This window comes from Haliotis cracherodii, unplaced genomic scaffold, assembly GCF_022045235.1.
Source record: "Haliotis cracherodii isolate W230 unplaced genomic scaffold, xgHalCrac1.p SCAF_17, whole genome shotgun sequence".
Taxonomy (NCBI): Eukaryota; Metazoa; Mollusca; class Gastropoda; order Lepetellida; family Haliotidae; genus Haliotis; species Haliotis cracherodii.
Genome location: NW_027266272.1, coordinates 16,305,360 through 16,327,173, shown reverse-complemented (window position 1 = coordinate 16,327,173; position 21,814 = coordinate 16,305,360). Strand labels below are relative to the sequence as shown.

The 21,814-nt window shown below is 40.8% G+C and overlaps 1 protein-coding gene across 1 annotated transcript; it reads right to left on the bottom strand.

Moving 5' to 3' along the window:
- Positions 1 to 640: 640 nt before the first annotated feature.
- LOC139464648 (uncharacterized transporter slc-17.2-like) lies at positions 641 to 21,387 on the bottom strand. Its single transcript, XM_071246171.1, has 10 exons — positions 21,330 to 21,387; positions 20,704 to 20,948; positions 19,234 to 19,473; positions 18,858 to 18,945; positions 14,758 to 14,853; positions 10,550 to 10,687; positions 9,054 to 9,187; positions 8,456 to 8,588; positions 7,559 to 7,608; positions 641 to 775 (listed from the first exon to the last, which is right to left on the bottom strand). Exons 1-10 carry the CDS (start codon positions 21,385 to 21,387, stop codon positions 641 to 643), a joined length of 1,317 nt encoding a protein of 438 aa, XP_071102272.1.
- Positions 21,388 to 21,814: the final 427 nt, after the last annotated feature.

Sequence of the window (21,814 nt, the reverse complement as noted above, 5' to 3'; positions counted from 1 at the left end):
GATTGTCAGGACGTGAGGATACGGGTTAGAATTAGTCTTCAGAAGACCATGCAGATCGTTAGACCATGCAGACAGGCCGTACGGCTAGTTAGACCAAAGAATAGTTAGACCATGCATATTGTTATACCATGCATATTGTTAGACCATGCATCTAGTTAGATCATGCAGTCATTTAGACCATGCAGATAGTTAGACCATGCAGATTGTCAGACTGCAGATTATTAAGAAGAAAGACCCTTGAGATTGTCACATCTGTGTAATTGCTTCTTTCGATTGACGTTCCTGTGTAACAATGACAGACGTTTTGCAGTACCCAGTCAGAGCACAAAATCCCATTAGCTGATGTTTTCGCACATCCCGCTTAATCTGTGGTGTCTTGCTTAAATCCCTGGAGTATGTGAGGCTGAACACGACTGAAAATAACACTCTGATTTCAGAAACTCCGTCACAGAACGTGGTTTTGTGTCACAGGCAGCAACATTCCAGTCATTTCCCGAATGAGTGTACAAGTTTATCTTTATGATAATCAAGGACGTGAGAACATGGCACAAATGTTAACCCGTGGCCAAAGTGCATTATAGGCGCATGAACCTTCGTGTGAGACGCGGGTAATCGTCAGACCCTGCATTCTTCATCGCATTCAGTTTAATAAGGTAGCTTCTTCCTTTGCCCATTCAAGTTCCGTTCCTGTACCTAACACCACAAATACGCATGCTCCGACAATGTTGAAGACACCTACGATGCCGAAAACTATTTGCCATTCTTGTCTTGTTCCCTGGAGACATGAAACAGAACTGAATTATACATATGCCCAACTAATGACTAACAAATGGATTAATTAAGTGCCATTGGAAATTTCCTGAATTGACAATATTAATTTGTTCTACAGCAACGAAATATTTATTGAGGTTGCTTTTCACGACTCTATGAGGAATCAAAGTACGCAGTCTGAGGCATCAGCCTGATTCTGTAAAGCCAGACCAGCCGGTCTGTGAGTATTTCTACCATGACTTTGAAGAATGCTTGATACTGATTGGTTAAAAAGGTATAAAAAGGGGTATTGAATTTAGATTTGAGATTAAATGAAAACATTAGAAAATTTGAAAAAGACCCATCTGTTTTTCGTGACAATATATTGTTGTGAAACCTTTTGTGACTTACTCTTGCTATCTCCGTAAACCACCATTTGACGTCCATTCACTATGTTGCGTGACCAAGAGTTTCTTTGAGCAAATGTCTCGAAAATTTTGAAAAATGTGTTGGACTTTCGACTCACTGTGAACCTATTTCGGAGGGAGATTTGGTCATCAGAAAGAATGAATCAGTAGAGGATCAAGTTAGCCTTGATACAAAGTTAGGATTTGTCAGGCAGGAGGTCACAAAACCAAAATGACCTTCCCGTATTCCAACGTAGTGTGCGAGTTTATCATTGTCACACAATGAGGTGACAAAAGTACTCAACGCGGTACCCTTCATGATTCAAACCAGCCCAAACTAAACATATATGCTACTGTTATTCCTTCCGGCCATGTTGCTTCGTTTAAATTGTATCTGTCCAATTTACACCCAGAACACACTGCTCTCTTCCAGAGACCACGGAAACTCATGAACGCTTTTCCGACATTACAAGGTACACATAACATGATGGAATCAATTCGACATGATGGAACCATTTTCAGAACACGTAGAATTAAACAAACCAGACACGAACCACTATGTCAGTGCCACAACAGTCACATTTATTTCGCATGCTGGTGTCGAATGTCGTGGACCGCCTACGTGGTCTAGTGGTAGAGCGTCTGCCGCGTCATACCAAAAGACGTTAAAAGTTGGTACTTGTTGTTACCCTGTCTGGCGCTCGGCATTAAGGGGCTAAAACAAGGACTGGTCGGATCGGAGTCAGTATTGTGTGTCTGGGTTGGGTATTCATGTTAAACTGCGGCATGGTATCTCAGTGGGCTAGCACTATAAATCGGCATCAGTCCGGACTAGTACAAGCAGCCACATAAACACACAGGTACATGCACGTCGCTGTATAAGTGCAATAATCTTGGACGCGACGTTAAACCCAATCTCACCTCACCTCACCTCGAATGTCGTGAAATCATGAAACATTACGAAAGTGAACAATCCATCATGTCAGGCAATGTCGACTTGTCGTCAACTCAAAAAACGGTGCTATTCAGCTATACTTCACGGTGGTTTAATTGCCAATGTTGCGCCAGAAACCTCGTTTCCAGTAATAGGTTAACGTTGAAAAGCATATTAAGGCCATAACAAGTTTTCCTTCTTGCTTGATAAATATTCAATGTTCGGCTCAAAACGAGGTAAATTGAAGTAGTCACAACCGTAAAGATCCGGGTTGGTCTTCAGCCAATGAGATATCCATTTCTTGGAAATAAACCAGACTTCTTCCATTGTAGGGGTGACAGGACATACATAAACAATGATGAAAAACGCTGAACGCATTTAAAGGTTTCAAATAACTTATTAATCAGACAACAGTTGCTATTATTAAGTTACTTTGATTATCAAGTTGTAATTATTATGTTGCAATTTTGAAGTGTTAGGAATTATTCCCAACCCCCATTTGCAAGATCTATGGGTTATCAATACCCGAAAAAGACTTGAAACAATAAATAGGCTATTGGCAAACTGGAGAAAAAGAAACATGACTCTTATAGGTAAAATTACTGTTATCAAGTCATTGGCTCTCTCAACTCTTGTCCATATTTTTATGGCACTGCCAAACCCCCCAAAAGATTTTATTACAAACTTAAATAAAATTTTGTATTTAGTATTTTATGGAATAATAAACCAGATAAAATTAAAAGGCAAAATCTGAAAAAAAATTATGCTGATGGTGGGCTTAGAATGGTGGACATTAAAATATTTATAGAATCACTAAAATTATCTACATTAAAAAAGTATTTAAAAACGAGTACAGATGATAATCCCTCAGTTTTTTCTTTCACTGATATGATAAATTTAGGAGTCAATGCTGATAAATATTTATGTGTGAAAAACCCTTTTTGGAGAGATGTTTTAAATGTTTGGGGAAATTACGGCAGAAAATGTACAACAAATTCAGAAAGTATTTCCGAAATTCTATCACAGCCCCTATGGCTAAATCACCAATTTAAACATGAAAACTACATAATAAAAAATTGGTTTAAAAAGGGTATAATGACAATTAAGGACTTATGTAATGAGAATGGATTTATGCCATTTGAAATATTAAAACTACGTTATGATATACAGGGTACAATACTAGATTATAACAAGGTTAAACTTAGTATACCTAAAGAATGGAGAGACACTGTCAATCAATATATCAAAATACCAATATATGACTTAAATCTTAGTCCACAATTGAGGGATATATTTATACCCGTTCAAGGATCTAGGTACTTTTATGATAGACTAATTACAATAACAAAACCACCCTTAGTAAATGGAAAATATTCATATTTGATATTCAATGGAAAGAAGTTTATTCAAATTTCAGAAAATGTACTAAAGATACTAAATTGATTGACTTTCAGTTTAAGTTTATTCATAGAATAATTTACACCAAAAAGGAATTATTAAAAATTAAACTAGTTGATAATGATATTTGCTCCTTTTGTGACTTAAATGGCGAAAACCTTATACATGTATATTGGGAATGTGAATATGTTAAACACTTTTGGAGCAAACTGGAAACCTTTTTAAACCTTGACACAAATACTAGGATCTCAAGTATTAAGGGTGAGAAACCAAATTTTTGATAATTTTAGAAAAATCAGCGATGATTGAAAAATTCATTGCCACAAAAAACAATGGTCTATTACAATTTGAACGAAAATGGGGAAAAATCCTACACAATTAAAAATAATAATCATGCCCTGTACAATAAGGCTATAGATCAGTTACGCCTCAAATAGCAATACTATCATAATTGTTTTAGTTATATCTGACTATCGGTACAACTTTTCATGCTCTTCTTGAGGCATATCATGTGTGTGTGTGTGTGTGTGTGTGTGTGTGTGTGTGTGTGTGTGTGTGTGTGTGTTTCAGTTATGCATGCTATATCTATATCACAAGAAATGTACATCCATGTAACGTATTTTCACTACAATTGACTAAACCTACTATGTAACCTCTGAGCCTGATGTACAACCCTTTGAAAGGAATAAAAAATGTCCAAAAAAACAAAACAAAAAAAAGTTGTAATTATGTACTAATAGGTATTTTCAAGCAACAGTATTACCTATTCAAAAGACCCATGAAGATCCGGGTTAGAATAGGTCTTCAGCAACCTATGCTTGCCTTTAAAAGCGACCATGCTTGTCGTAAGAGGCGACAAAAGAAATCGTGGGGTCAGACTCGCTGACTTGGTTGATGCATGTCATCGTACCCCAGTTGCGTTAATCGATGCTCATGGTGTCAATCAATGGATTGTCAGGTCCAGAGTGCGGCGTTAAACAACAGCAACAACAACAACGACAACAACAACAAAAATAAAGCAGTCGCACTAAAATATGACTTAGCGGATCACCGTGCTAAGAGCACATTGCTTCATAAATTACATTCTCGTGTCTGGTAGTCGGAAACTGTGTACAAACCTGTTTTATCACGTACGACGTTATCACTGGCGCAGACAGAGAGACGGCCATCGCACATGTCATGGAGATGCCGACAATTACACCGGCGAATCTGAGGGAGGTAAATGTTGGAGGATTAAAGGGTGGTCATTCTCAGTGGCTCGTTTAGTTTGGTGTCATCCTTGAGCTTATATATGTAGGACGCAATGTCAACTACTGGTTTATCTGGTCAAGAGTTAATATTTACAGACTGGACTCATAGTTGGAATATTGATTAATGCGACACCCATATTCTGTTACCACTACTTTTATACCTTCTGTTACCATCACCACAACACATTCTGTTACCACTATTTTTATACCTTCTGTTACCATCACATCAACACATGCTGTTACCACTACTTTTATACCTTCTGTTACCATCACATCAACACATTCTGTTACCACTGCTTCTATCCCTTCTGTTACCATCACCTCAACACATTCTGTTACCACTACTTCTGTACCTTCTGTTACCATCCCCCAACACATTCTGTTACCACTACTTTTATACCTTCTGTTACCGTCACATCAACACATTCTGTTACCACTGCTTCTATACCTTCTGTTACCATCACCCCAACACATTCTGTTACCACTACTTCTATACCGTCTGTTACCATCACCTCAACACATTCTGTTACCACTACGTCTATACCTTATGTTACCGTCACCCCAAAACATTCTGTTACCACTACGTCTATACCTTCTGTTACCGTCACCTCAACACATTCTGTTACCATTACTTCTATACCTTCTGTTACCGTCACCTCAACACATTCTGTTACCACTGCTTCTATACTTTCTGTTACCATCACCCCAACACATTCTGTTACCACTACTTCTATACCTTCTGTTACCATCAACTCAACACATTCTGTTACCACTGCTTCTATATCTTCTGTTACGATCACCCCAACACATTATGTTACCACTACGTCTATACCGTCTGTTACCATCAACCCAACACATTATGTTACCACTACTTCTACATTTTCTGTTACTACTACCACATGTGTTACTTGTAAACATTGTTTTTAGCCAGCCTTGGCGAGCTAAATACATAGTGTTTATTCCTAATACAGGATATTTACCATCCCCAAACACACAACCGTGATAACCTCTTAATCATATAATGTCAATCCTCAATTCTGTGCTTGAAAATCGCTTTGCATCTCTCACAAACATTACCGAAACATTGCAATTTTTCCTGGAATGTGCGCATTAATATACATATATATATACGTTTATAACGAACACGCTTATAACGAACTGACGGATATAACGAACTATTTTTTTTGGTCCTGTCCATTTGCTGTGTATATTCCGTACATTTGCTTATAATGGACTACGGTTATAACGAATTAAAATGAGTGGTCCTTTTGAGTTCGTTATAACCGTAGTTTACTGTATCTATAGTCACACGGTTAGTGATGTGACAGTGACAGTAGCCAATATAGTTCCAACTGAAATCTGTTTCTTATACAGTGGCGGCGAAACAACATATACACAAAACAACAATTGCCTACACAAATTGTTTTTACTTCAGTTGCCTTTCGCGGCAATCCACCGGTCTGTCCGAGAGAGTTACTGCCCTTTGCCAAAGATCCCGTACATCATTATGGTCATCACAGTAAACTGCATGGCCGCATGGTCACTGTAGGTTCTACCACAAGTATTACAGTGGAATGTCACGTCGTTAGGGGCGGTCGGGTAGCCTAGTGGTTAAAGCCTAGTGGTTAAGTGGTGTCCCCCGCCGTGATTTTGCTGGAATATTGATAAAAGCGGCGTAAAACCATACTCACTCACTCACGTCGTTAAGATCTCTTATAGAGACACAGATATGAATTAGAAACTTCAGCTCTGCACAAGGGATTTGCCTGAGATAACTTCCATGCTGTGTGAACCACACGTTTTGTGTGCATCCATGCGAACCAACAAAGTTCTGTGTTTGTGAAGTTTACTGTTACTACACCATCTGCTGTCACAGCTGATGCCATTGCCACATCTGTTTCTCTTCCCAACGTTACCATGGCTATTGCTGCTTCAACCGTGACCGTAACCAATGAGTGGCCCTGTCGCTAAGGGCGCCGCAATCAGCGGGTTGCTACCGTTAGGCTACATATAACCTATGATCGTGGGTTCGAATCCATATTCGTCCAGATTAAGCATTGCAGAGCATTCTTCTCACATCTCAGCTGACACAGACAGGCGTTTAAGTGACGTTAAACTAAACCCACTAACGTTTGCGACTGATACAAAGAGTCCATTCTGTAATAAGCATTACTACTGTTCTGTACTTCAATACCTACTACTATTACCGCTATTGTTACCATTGCCTGTGACCGCCTCCATGGTCTAGTGGTAGAGCGTCCGCCCGGAGGGCGGAAGGTTCAGGGTTCGATCCCCGGCCGCGTCATACCAAAAGACGTTAAAAAATGGTACTTGTCGTTAGTCTGTCTGGCGCTCTGCATTAAGGGGCTAAAACAAGGACTGGTCGGCTCATAGTCAGTATACTGTGTCTGGTATTCATGTGAAACTGTGGCATGGTATCTCAGTGAGCTAGCACTATAAATCGGCATTAGTCCGGACTAGTACAAGCAGTCACATACACACGTGCATGCACGTCGCCATATAAGTGCAATAATATTGGACGCGACCTCACCTACCACTGCCTGAAGTTCCACACAGTAGAGTGAGTGAGTGAGTGAGTGAGTGAGTGAGTATGGTTTTACACCGCTTTTAGCAATATTCCAGCAATATCACGGCGGGGGACACCAGAAATGGGCTTCACACATTGCACCCATGTCGGGAATCTAACCCGGGTCTTCGGCGTGACGAGCGAACGCTTTAACCACTAGGCTACCCGATCGCCCCCACATAGTAGAAGATATATATAAATATTATTATAAAAGTTGAGAAGTAGCACCAACCTTGGTGCTATATCGAGGTGATTGATTCTGAAGGCGACAGATGTACAGTTCTGCAGGGACAAACCAAGTATCAACAGAATCACAGCCAGAGTTCGATTCTCGTGGTCCAGAAACCCGACAGGAATAATGCACGCAGCGCACCCAAGGCAGCCTGGAAAGTATACCACGTCAGTTAAAATATAGGGCTTATATATGTACATGACGTTTTGAAATGTTCACCGAGATTAATAGACTGTTGATGTTTCCTTGTGCAGAGTTGCGTCCCTTGGGCACGCCAGAAACCGATGATTGTGGGTTCGAATCCCGGTTCGACCCAAAAATGTTCCTGAGTTTGTCAGCACCATACCCTTGCTCGTGTGTTTTACCGAAGTAAACGTCTGAGACCTGCATCACTTCGGGCTTTCCTCCCACATTAAGCTGACACGCCGGGATATAACTGGAATACTGATAAAAGCGGCGTTGAACCCAACTCACTCACTCACTCTTCAGTCGGCTATTTCGACAAACATGAAGGCTTTGATTACATTAACTTAACTTCCCCGTCAAAAATGAGTTAGATAAATTAACAACAAGAACTTTTCTTCCAAGATTTTAACATTTATACTTTATGCTAAAGCTTAAGTCCGTCGAAATATTAATCAACTGTAAATCGATCGGACAAACAATCATAATTCAGATAAACTATATCGCCAACTGGATACATGCAAAGTATCCTTTTCTGTTTATCTTCCGTGGAAGCCAGTATAAGATATCAAAATTAATGCCAATGGCGTACAGTAGGGAACGCATCTCGCCAAGAACATGATAATAATCATTAAATCTTGATAAACCATGTTATATGTGACATATGCTAAAAGTAAGACAATAGATAACAAACGACATCTTGTCACGACGTACCCACGAGCTGGAACATCTTCCTTGTATTGGCTGTTGACAGAAGTCTCCTGGAGAGCACCCAGTCAGATACGTAGCCTGAAGCCAGGCCAACCAACAACCTCCCAGCATACGGCATTGACGATACCATACCATTCTGCAGAATGAGTTACTTTTAATTATAAAAATATTCTATCTGTATTTCACATAAGAGGAGACATTAAATCATCCCCATGACAGTTCAAAATGTAATTCATGTACACCTGTAATTTGTATCATGTGTTAATTTCGAGATTGGTGTGCATAACAAAATTGTTTGTTTGTTGTTTAACGCCGCACTCAGCAATATTCCAGCTATATGACGGCGGTCTGTAAATAAACGAATCTGGACCAGACAATCCAGTGATTAATATCATGAGCATCGATCCACGCAATTGGGATCGATGACATGCATCAACCAAATCAGCGAGCTTGACCACCCGATCCCGTTATTCGCCTCTTACGACAAGCATAGTCACCTTTTACGGCAAGCATGGGTTACTGAAGACCTATTCTACCCCGGGTCTTCACGGGCCTGACAAAATTGGAATGGATCATAGTCTTCACCTCTTCAATGTCATACTTGAGCATCTGATTCATGTATTTTGGCAGGTAGGACATGATACATGACATTACCCAGGCGTGAGAGATGCGGGCGACGCAGATGGCCCAGAACGCCGGTGACGTGACCATCTTCCACCATGGCGGCCTCAACATCTGCAACATGGACGCTGATTTTGAATAAGGGAATTGAATAAGTGTACATAAGTAACTACAAGCGACAAAACCCTTTCCATATTCATACCAAAGCGCTGATAAAAGCAGAGTCGACTGTACAATTCCGACTTTGTCGTGAGCATGCGTTTATGAATCACCAGATGTTACCAAAAGGTGAGCATATAGTGCCCAACCGGTGACACCCGTCACAAACAAATGCATAGGAGAGTCAATTGTTCAACCGAAAAAAACACGGGTACAAGTCAAAATAAGGAACTGCATCGGACATCAGCTTTATATGTAAACTAAATAAGATATTGTTTTTCCGGTAAGGTATTTGTGTTTTTCAGATTACAAATTAAAGTTACTTTTTGTGTTCCTTTGTTTGGTGGGCGTTGGGGTAACCTTGTGGTTAGAGCGTTCGCTCGTTCGATTCCCGACATGGGTACAACGTGTGAAGCCCATTTCTGGTGTCCCCCGCCGTGATATTGCTGGAATATTGCTAAAAGCGGCGTGAGACCATACTGACTCACTGGTTTGTTAGGTTGCACTTCCAGGGTAAATAAAAACGTGCTTTCGTGTGATTGAAATATGAACAAATAGATTTAACAGCTAATCACATGCATAGCATGATTGAAAAGTGATATCTGCACACAGTGCAATAATAATAATCCATATATGTGGCGTTGTGTGCACTCCGTGGACAGCCTCCGTGGTTTAGTGGTAGAGCGTCCGCCCGGAGAGCGGAAGGTCCGGGGTTCGATCCCAGCCGCGTCATACCAAAAGACGTTAAAAGATGGTACTTGTTGTTACCCTGTCTGGCGCTCGGTATTAAGGGGCTAAAACAAGGACTGGTCAGCTCGGAGTCAGTATACTGTGTCCGAGTAGGGTATTCATATTATACTGCGGCATGGTATCTCAGAGGGCAAGCACTATTAAATGGGCCGCACTAGTACAAGCAGCCACACATACACAGACACACGTCATGCAAGTCGCTATATAAGTGCAATAATCTTGGACGCGACGTTAAACCCCATTTCACCTCACATCACGATTCCTCATCATAGTGTGACGATAAACGTTAAACAACACACCTCTTCCATCGCTGTGCCGAGTTGCATCCCTTAGGCTAGCCAGAAACCTTTGGGTTCGAATCCTGGTTCGGTTCGATTATGTTGCCAGGTCTATCAGCATTATGCCCATGCACGTGTGTTCCGCAAAAGTGATACAATTCTGAGACCTTCATCGCTTGAAGGGGAATTTTCTAAAACCAGCATTTGACCAAAACTTGCACACTCACGGAATCCAAATAGAATGAAAGCATAATGTGACCATTGAGATCTACCATGAACGATATCTCACGTGCCTCTCTGTCCTTATGTCCTGCTGTCTGATCCCTGGTGATAAGTTTCACCTCTGTCTCCGTGATGTGGGGGTGATCCCCCGGGCATTCGGAAACAAACAGCACCCAAGGAAACACACACAGGAGTGTATAGCCACCTGCACACAAAGGGCTCACTTAAACATTATTCAGGATTTGTGAGTTTTAGTTGATTGGTTTTGTGAAGGACACCCTTTTGAATGAAAAACGAATTTGTGTATTTGAAAATCATTTGTTTATGTCTTGTCTGGGTCCAATCAAAGACGAGCTTCAAACATGTAATGACAAGAACCCTTTCATATTCATAACAAATCTCCTCCAGAACAGTCGATGGTACGATTCCGATCACATCATGAGCGTGCGTCCATAAATCACCATCAAAAAGTGGTTATACCTCAATAAAGATGACCTGAGTTTCCTTAATTTATCATCTTTTGTCATTTCATTGTCCTTTTTCGAACTATTTTTTTTCTAATTAACAGAGAGTGGACAAAGTTTGATTAGGCATATTGATATGCGTGTGAAGCTCTTTTTACGTGTTCTAAGTGTGATGCTCCAAAAGTATTGCTTGAATCGAATTTATGATAAAAAAAGGCATTCATACTCTTAATGTGCTATAACAGAGTTGGCGTGGATGTTATTAGTCAAATGAAAGGGGTTATCAGGTCAGCAACAAGATGTTAATCAGATAAACTGGAAATGTTGAGCAGATCAGTAGAGAGTGGTTGACAGATCAATAGAACAGGTTGAGCAGATCAGTAGAGAGTGGTTGACAGATCAACAGGAAATGTTAAGCAGATCAGCAGAGAGTGGTTAACAGATCAATAGGAAATGTTGAGCAGATCATAAGAGAGTGATTAAGAGATCAAAAGGACGTGGTGATCAGATCATCAGAGGGTGGTTAACAGATCAACAGGACATGTTCAGCAGATCAGTAGAGAGTGGTTGACAGATCAATAGGAAATGTTGATCAGATCAGTAGAGAGTGGTTGACAGATCAATAGGAAATGTTGAGCAGATCAGTAGAGAGTGGTTGACAGATCAACAGGAAATGTTGAGCAGATCAGCAGAGAGTGGTTAACAGATCAATAGGAAATGTTGAGCAGATCATCAGAGAGTGGTTAACAGATCAACAGGAAATGTTGAGCAGATCATCAGAGAGTGATTAAGAGATCAAAAGGACGTGGTGATCAGATCATCAGAGGTTGGTTAACAGATCAACAGGACATGTTGATCAGATCATCAGAGAGTGGTTAACAGATCAACAGGACATGTTGAGCAGATCATCAGAGAGTGGTTAACAGATCAACTGGACATGTTGAGCAGATCAGCAGAGAGTGGTTAACAGATCAAATGGACATGTTGAGCAGATCAGCAGAGAGTGGTTAACAGATCTATAGGAAATGTTGAGCAGATCATCAGAGAGTGGTTAAGAGATCAACTGGACATGTTGATCAGATCATCAGAGAGTGGTTAACAGATCAACAGGACATGTTGAGCAGATCATCAGTGGGTGGTTAACAAATCAACAGGAAATGTTGAGCAGATAATCAGAGAGTGGTTAACAGATCAACTGGACATGTTGAGCAGATCATCAGAGAGTGATTAAGAGATCAAAAGGACGTGGTGATCAGATCAGCAGAGAGTGGTGATCAGATCATCAGAGAGTGGTTAACAGATCAACTGGACATGTTGAGCATATCAGCAGAGAGTGGTTAACAGATCAACAGGAAATGTTGAGCAGATAATTAGAGAGTGGTTCACAGATCAACTGGACATGTTGATAAGATCAGCAGAGAGTGGTTAACAGATCAACTGGACATGTTGATCAGATCATCAGAGAGTGGTTAACAGATCAACAGGAAATGTTGAGCAGATCATCGGAGAGTGGTTAACAGATCAACTGGACATGTTGAGCAGATCAGCAAAGAGTGGTTCAGAGATCAACAGGAAATGTTGAGCAGATCAGCAGAGAGTGGTTAACAGATCAACTGGACATGTTGAGCAGATCATCAGAGAGTGGTTAACAGATGAACTGGACATGTTGAGCAGGTCATCAGAGAGTGATTAAGTGATCAAAAGGACGTGGTGATCAGATCAGCAGAGAGTGGTGATCAGATCATCAGAGAGCGGTTAACAGATCAACAGGACAGGTTGAGCAGATCATAAGAGAGTGATTAAGAGATCAAAAGGACGTGGTGATCAGATCATCAGAGAGTGGTTAACAGATCAACAGGACATGTTGAGCAGATCAGTAGAGAGTGGTTAACAGATCAACAGGAAATGTTGAGCAGATCATCAAAGAGTGGTTAACAGATCAACTGGACATGTTGAGGAGATCATCAGAGAGTGGTTAACAGATCAACTGAACATGTTGATCAGATCATCAGAGAGTGGTTAACAGATCAACAGGAAATGTTGAGCAGATCAGCAGAGAGTGGTTAACAGATCAACAGGAAATGTTGAGCAGATCATCAGAGAGTGGTTAACAGATCAACAGGAAATGTTGAGCAGATCATCAGAGAGTGATTAAGAGATCAAAAGGACGTGGTGATCAGATCATCAGAGGGTGGTTAACAGATCAACAGGACATGTTGATCAGATCATCAGAGAGTGGTTAACAGATCAACAGGACATGTTGAGCAGATCATCAGAGAGTGGTTAACAGATCAACAGGACATGTTGAGCAGATCATCAGTGGGTGGTTAACAAATCAACAGGAAATGTTGAGCAGATAATCAGAGAGTGGTTAACAGATCAACTGGACATGTTGAGCAGATCATCAGAGAGTGATTAAGAGATCAAAAGGACGTGGTGATCAGATCAGCAGAGAGTGGTGATCAGATCATCAGAGAGTGGTTAACAGATCAACTGGACATGTTGAGCATATCAGCAGAGAGTGGTTAACAGATCAACAGGAAATGTTGAGCAGATAATTAGAGAGTGGTTCACAGATCAACTGGACATGTTGAGCAGATCAGCAGAGAGTGGTTAACAGATCAACTGGACATGTTGATCAGATCATCAGAGAGTGGTTAACAGATCAACAGGAAATGTTGAGCAGATCATCGGAGAGTGGTTAACAGATCAACTGGATATGTTGAGCAGATCAGTAGAGTGTGGTTAACAGATCAACAGGACATGTTGAGCAGATCAGCAAAGAGTGGTTCAGAGATCAACAGGAAATGTTGAGCAGATCAGTAGAGAGTAGTTAACAGATCAACTGGACATGTTGAGCAGATCATCAGAGAGTGGTTAACAGATGAACTGGACATGTTGAGCAGGTCATCAGAGAGTGATTAAGAGATCAAAAGGACGTGGTGATCAGATCAGCAGAGAGTGGTGATCAGATCATCAGAGAGTGGTTAACAGATCAACAGGACAGGTTGAGCAGATCATAAGAGAGTGATTAAGAGATCAAAAGGACGTGGTGATCAGATCATCAGAGAGTGGTTAACAGATCAACAGGACATGTTGAGCAGATCAGTAGAGAGTGGTTAACAGATCAACAGGAAATGTTGAGCAGATCATCAGAGAGTGGTTAACAGATCAACCGGAAATGTTATGCAGATCAGCAGAGAGTGGTTAAGAGATCAACAGGAAATGTTGAGCAGATCATCAGAGAGTGGTTAACAGATCAACTGGACATGTTGAGCAGATCAGCAGAGAGTGGTTAACAGATCAACTGGACATGTTGATAAGATCAGCAGAGAGTGGTTAACAGATCAACAGGAAATGTTGAGCAGATCATCAGAGAGTGGTTAACAGATCAACAGGACATGTTGAGCAGATCAGCAGAGAGTGGCTAACAGATCAATAGGACATGTCATGAGTACAAACAGCAACTCCTGTTCCCCACACATTCACACTACTTGAATTGTTGATCGACTGGTCAGAATGGCTTCTCTGAAATTGCAGGGAGCGGTCTGGACAAGCAATCGTTACCTGTCTTCGCATCTTCAAGAGCACATATTTCATTGTCATATCAGCGTAACACATACATGCAACACAGGCATGGAATCATGTTTCATACCCACTTGGAACATATTAATAAAAAATGCAAATGAACAAAAATAGACAAACAAAAAAGAAATTTTCCTTTTTATGTAAGCAGAAAATTTCAATACAGTTACTGAGTCTTTACGGGTGATTAACGGAAGCTTACGAGTTTGGCCGAATGTCGACTTACCAAACACGTAGAAGATGAGAGGCCATCCGTTGTCCAGGGAGACGCCGCCGAGATATCCCGAGATGAAGAACGTCAGAACTCCGGCAATATTTGCACCTGGAAAAGCAAAGATCCTGGTGCTCCTATAACTTGCACATCAACTTCCCTTCACCGAATATTTAAGTGAGTGTGTGAATTGGGATTAACGCCGCTGTGAAATGTATTCCCTTCACACCACGGTGTATCAGGTTAATGTGGGAGGAAAGCCCGAAGTGATGCTGGTCTCAGACGTTACCACTTCGGTGAAACCCACAAGCACGGGTATGGTGCTGACAAAACTAGAAATATAATCGGGGCAAACCGAACCCACAAAAATAGGTTTCTGGTGTGCCGAAGGGACGCAACTCTACACAGCGAAATGCGGCGCCTTTGACGACCCGTGCCCCCTCCGAATATAACTCTGACGTTATGAAGCCACATATCAGATCTTATTATTCAGAGAATGCTATTAAGTAAGATATAAACAAAAATATTTGCATGCCGAAATTTTGGTGACACAGAACCAACTTCAGGTAACATCTTTGCGTATGTAGGGAACGATCGAAAATGCACGAACTTGTTTAACGTTTCTTTAAAAAACGCTTTCCAAATTTGACGCAGCAGTGACAAAAATGATGTCCGATGCAAATCCCTCTTTACCATATGTTCCCGTGTTTTTTCAAGCAAAACAATTGACTTGGCTTTGCATGTGTTTGTGACGGGTGCCACCGGTTGGGCAGGAGTGAGTGGGTGAGTTTAGATTTATAGTCACATCGGCAATATTTAAGCCATATCGTGACTAATCAAGTTGTACATTAATAATACATAAATATAGGCATTAAAATCTATCGACAAAGGAAAGTAAAAACACCACACTATCACAGATGCAGATTTTAAAACTAGCATATCATAATAAAAGTCATAACAATTCATAACAGTATACAATATAAATGGGCTATAGATCACCAATAACCAAAGGTAGGTCAACATACTAGGTACCATGGGGACTTACGATACTTCTGCGGTGGGGCAGGATACGCTCACCTTTCCGCGAACACCTGGCATAATTACTATTTGATAGTGATTCATAATCACATGCACATGATATTGTCGAAATCGTACAATCATTTTATTGGATATAGGAATGGTTTTGTCGCTTTATTTTATTGAACACCGCAATGCCATAAATAACACATATGATAAACCCGTGAAGATCCGGGTGAGAGTTGAACCTGATCACCCGATCATCTCTAGTCGGTGCTTTCAACAAACACACACTGCATGAAATAGTGCATTTCCATGTGTGCGATCATGTCTGGATAGAGTTCAAGATGTGTCCATGTAGATCCGTGTAATCAATTCATCAGGTATCCTTTCGATATGGTTTTGTCGCTTTATTTTATTGAACACTGCAATGCCATAAATAACACATATGATAAACCCGTGAAGATCCGGGTGAGAGTTGAACCTGATCACCCGATCATCTCTAGTCGGTGCTTTCAACAAACACACACTGCATGAAATAGTGTATTTCCATGAGTGCGATCATGTCTGGATAGAGTTGAAGACGTATCCATGTAGATCCGTGTAATCAATTCATCAGGTATCCTTTCGATATGGTTTTGTCGTTTTATTTTATTGAACACTGCAATGCCATAAATAACACATATGATAAACCCGTGAAGATCCGGGTGAGAGTTGAACCTGATCACCCGATCATCTCTAGTCGGTGCTTTCAACAAACACACACTGCATGAAATAGTGTATTTCCATGTGTGCGATCTTTTCTGGATAGAGTTCAAGACGTGTCCATGTAGATCCGTGTAATCAATTCATCAGGTATCCTTTCGATATGGTGTGAGTGGCGGGTGCCACAGATAGGGCAGGATATGCTTACCCTTTTAAGTGATCAATTATTTTGCCTTTTACGCCCAGAAGGAATATGTTTCGTCGCATCATCTAGACTGGTTATTCTCTGGCGTTGAGTGAGTGAGTGAGTGAGTGAGTGTGTATGGTTTTACGCCGCTTTTAGCAATATTCCAGCAATATCACGGCGGGGGACACCAGAAATGGGCTTCACACATTGTACCCATGTCGGGAATCGAACCCGGGTCTTCGGCGTGACGAGCTAACGCCTTAACCTCTAGGCTACCCGACCGCTCCCTCTGGCGTTGAGGTTTTATATTCATGTGGTATGCAGTAATCTACATTAAATACAAACTGTCAATTCAGGAGAACAACCAGTCGAGATTATCTGACGAAACAGACTTCACCTTGCGTAAACGGCAAAACAGCAGTGAAAAACACACAAATGGACCACCGAAAATCAGTGATGACATCAGGTCTTCCCCAAAAGGGCAAGCATGTCCTGTCCCACAGGTAGCACCCGCTATACAGCGCAGTACTTAAAAAACTTAAAACAATGCAACACGTGCCATATCGAAGTTCACAAAATGGCCGCCATAGTTAAGCTGGGGTTTTATTGATAACATCTGACTACACATTGTTGGTCATAGAGTAATATCGTGGGGTAAACTTTTAGGGGGTACAAAATTGCCATAACACCTGTTGAATTTTGTCAACACAGGCGAAATAACTCTCAATGCTAGTTGTGACGTCCGCTTCAGTGACATGGGGGCAAGAGACAAAGATCCGACCCCTTGCCACAAACAACTTATCATAAATTTGAAATCTGAAGGCAAAAGTGTATGTGAAATTGGTAAAATTATTGTGATGAACAGGTTTATCCTTTTGTAAATTTATCAAGTGTTGTTCATGAGGAGAAGATACTTAAAACCATCCCAGAAGTGGGAGTAGAAAATCAACACATAGCGACACACTGTCATTGTTAAAACTTGTAAAGTGTAACAGAAGGAAGTCTTTACGGGATATTTCCTCACTATTAAACTAGTGATCCCATGTGACACTATCAAAGAGGACAATACAATACGTTTATATGAAAACGGTTATCGTAGACGGGTAGATAAAAAGAAAACAACCATCTCTTATCAAGATCGGTTCAAGAGGTGGGCCTATGCCAGATCCCATAAACACTGGACTGGAATCACGTACCACTGGTCCAAAGGTATATTGTAGGTAAAGATCAGAAAGTTTATGTTTGGAGAACTAATGAAGAAAAGTAGAAGCCAAGATGTCTTTTAGTGTAAAAACACAACCACGCTCCCCGTCTGAGTGTCATAGTTGGGGGTGCTTCTGTTTTGACGGTGTAAGTACCCTTTTAGCTGTGGATGGTCACATAAACTCTACAATGCAAATACAAATATAAGAAGCCAACTTAAAAGCCAGTTACAACATTCCAGCTGACAGAGGATACATTTTTTAAGTGAGTGAGTGAGTGAGTATGGTTTTACGCCGCTTTTTAGCAATATTCTAGCAATATCACGGCGGGGGACGCCAGAAATGGGCTTCACACATCGTACCCATGTCGGGAATCCAACCCGGGTCTTCGGCGTGAGGAGCGAACGCCCCACATTTTTTAAGAGGTTAATTGACCTGTCAATGTTTCTAGACAGACAACCCCTAATGACCCCACAGTCTGTAATATTTCTAGAAAATGTGTGGAGAACTCTGAAAATATGGCTGCTGATGCAGATACATGAAATCAAAACCAAACAGGAGCTCATTGACCAGGTTATGGACATCTGGACTTCATTGACGCAAACGTACATAAAATCACTGTTGCAGATACAGATACATGAAATCAAAACCAAACAGGAGCTCATTGACCAGGTTATGGATATCTGGACTTCATTGACTCAACGGTACATAAAATCACTGCTGCAGATGCAAATACATGAAATCAAAACCAAACAGGAGCTCATTGACCAGGTTATGGACATCTGAACTTCATCGACTCAACAGTACATAAAATCACTATTAGCCAGTTAATCAAAGAGAATGGCAGCATTACAAAATTTGATTAAAGTAGTAAACTTCATTTTCATGTAATTTAGATTTGTTCCTCTGCTCTCTCAATCAATGCAGTACATACGGCGTCTATATTGTGAACTTCAGTATGGCATCTGAGTGTAATTACCGAATATATCAGAGCAAGCACATACCCGAGTAGGCAGCAGAGGCGAGGGACGCCTTCTCAATATTTGGAGCCCACTTTGACAACAGGGACTGTGTCGCCGGGTCTACTGGCCCCTAGAAACCAATTTCCAAAAATTCATCGCCTCCAGATTTAACAAGAACATTTTAACTGCAATAAGGAATTATAGACTCACAATATAATACTCAGGAAGGGGACTGAGATTTTGAAAAAGACAATATATTTTTGGTCGCTGCATCTTCTGAGCTAAATCTTAGAACAAACTATGATTTTCTATTTTCTGTAATATATATTTGATAAACTCACAACATTCTCAACTGCCACGTAACAACTTATAAAACCTTGTAATGTACTACAAAGTATTACTGATTATAATACATTACCATACAGAATCCGACGGCGACACGGGCAATCACCAAAGACATCGGGAGTGCTCGTGCTGCTACTGGTGTTGCTATGGTAACTATCGAGCCAACGACCAGGGTGACGGTTACGACATTCTTCCCGCCATGAGTCCCAGCAATGTAGCCACCGATGATTGGCGATGCCAAAAAACCAAAGTTGAAGGATGATAGAATCAGACCTTCGAAATCTGATGTCCAAGTGAATTCTGATGTCTGATTCTGAAAAAAGACCATTGTTGAGTGTGTATGTCCACAAAAATACGAATTATATATTAATTATATAACTGTTATAAAAACATTCGATATGACAGAGGCGAAACTACCATTGTAGCAGAAAAGCAATGGCTTACACCTAAACATAAGCACATTTTTTACACCTGAAAAAAGCACTTTTTTTATTTAGGTGAACCACAATTTATCACCTATGCAGTAAAAAAAAAATATATGTAAACTCTACACCCGCGAACATGATATTTATTACCGAACTTGCGCACAAGAATCTGCGCACATGAATGTACTGTAAAAACACACAAAACTATTGTTAGTTCGTTTTATTTCATATTTCATTTGCTCATCATAGATGTTTCTTGAATAAAAGTCGAAAAAAGTGTTGGAGAAGGAACATGTGTATGTATTACTAAAAACATTATAATAAATACATTACTGATATTTTTTACAAATATAATCTAACATAAACGATCCCAAAATACAGGAAATAGCCTTTAAGAGCATCTGGGTTTTTTAAATGTCTATGGGAGCTTGCAACCAACCCCCCAAGAGTGAGTGAGTGAGTGGGAATTTACGCCGCTTTTAGCAATATTCCAGCATTATCACGGCGGGGGACACCAGAAATGGGCTTCACACATTGTACCCATGTCGGGAATCGAAACCGGGTCTTCGGCGTGACGAGCGAACGCTTTAACCACTAGGCTACCCGACGGCCCCCAACCCCCCAAGAGGACCATCGTCAATCGTTTTACTTACAGTTATGCTGCATGTTTATAAATGTTTTGTTGCACCTTTTCGCGAACATCTGGTATCATCACTATTTGATAGTGATTCATAACCATATTCGTATGATACAATCGGACTCTATACTGGACTCAGCCATTAGTAGAGAATTGACCTCGGCTCAAAATGATAGAAATTGTATGTAGCGCTGACTGAAAAAACATTTTCAGTGACAAACAAATACAAATACAGGGGCAGTCGGGTAGCCTAGTGGTTAAAGCGTTCGCTCGTCACGCAGAAGACCCGGGTTCGATTCTCGACATGGGTACAATGTGTAAAGCTCATTTCTAGTGTCCCCCGCCGTGATATTGCTGGAATATTGCTAAAAGCGGCGTAAAACCATACTCACTCACTGCCATCTACATGTACCTCCACCTCATCATCCCGAATTAAATAATCGCTCCCGGAGTTTAAGATATGTTACAGTAAAACCCTTACATTTAAAAGTTGGTCAGACGATGTGTCATTCCCTGCAACAAACTGTCGTGACGTCACCTCCGGTCCCGTGTGGGACATAGTCATGACAACAACTGCCATGCCCATGCATTGTCGTTGCGCTGAGAGAGCGAGACGGACTAAACAACACAAGTAACCAGTGACCCACCGACAGGATGTGTACTTCTCAAAGAAGGTCTCTTCATTTGCATTTTGGTGCGGAGCTTCTTCGTCGTCAGACGATGAATCTTTGGACAACAGATTGGATACGTTTCAGTTATTGCCTTGGACAAATTTATTCCATTTATAGAATATGACTGAAACACATTAACCGTTAAAGATATTTTCCTTGAATTGTAAAAGTAAACATAACGTTGTTGTAAAAGTAACACCAAATCTGCCAATCTGTATGTCAGTTTATTTTGATGCCAGTATGCAAGCTATTTCACTGCAGCTTGTTCTTAATCAACATTGTTAGAGACAGACAGGGTACTTTGTCAGTCATTTGTCAAGGGATACAATTGTTTTCCGAAAAGAAGAGCTAAACATTATTTTGAGGTCAAAACACAACTTATTATTGTTAATGGTGTGAACGTTTCGGTATACTAGTCTTGATAATTGTTACTAACCGCTGAGTAGAAGCCACGACGTCTCCTCAGTGACTGTGGCTGCGGACATCTTCTCCATGCAGGACTATGCGAGAAGGACGGCCGGCTGAAGTAAGGTAAATTAGTGTTTGTTTTTTTGTTATGTAACGCCGCACTCATCATGAGCATCTGATGACAAGCATCAACTAAATCAGCGAGTCTGAGTTAGATTTTGGCTGGACTAATTAACGAGTCTATGCATAGTCCAATCAAAATCGCGCAATGAAATCGAAATTCGGCTCGTAAACTGTCATGCAGATTTTGGTCGATTGCAGGATGTGCAAAACATGTGCACCGCCATCTCGTTGTCAACAGATATTTACCAAATCAAATACGAGAGGTGAAATCTGATTGGTCCATAGAAGGAACATAACTCGAAAAAGCCACTTGTGGCGCTACGATCGAGACCAGGAATTCCAGCCTAGTTCAGCAAGGGTGGAAACTGGACAGTTAACTCTCTTGCCTCA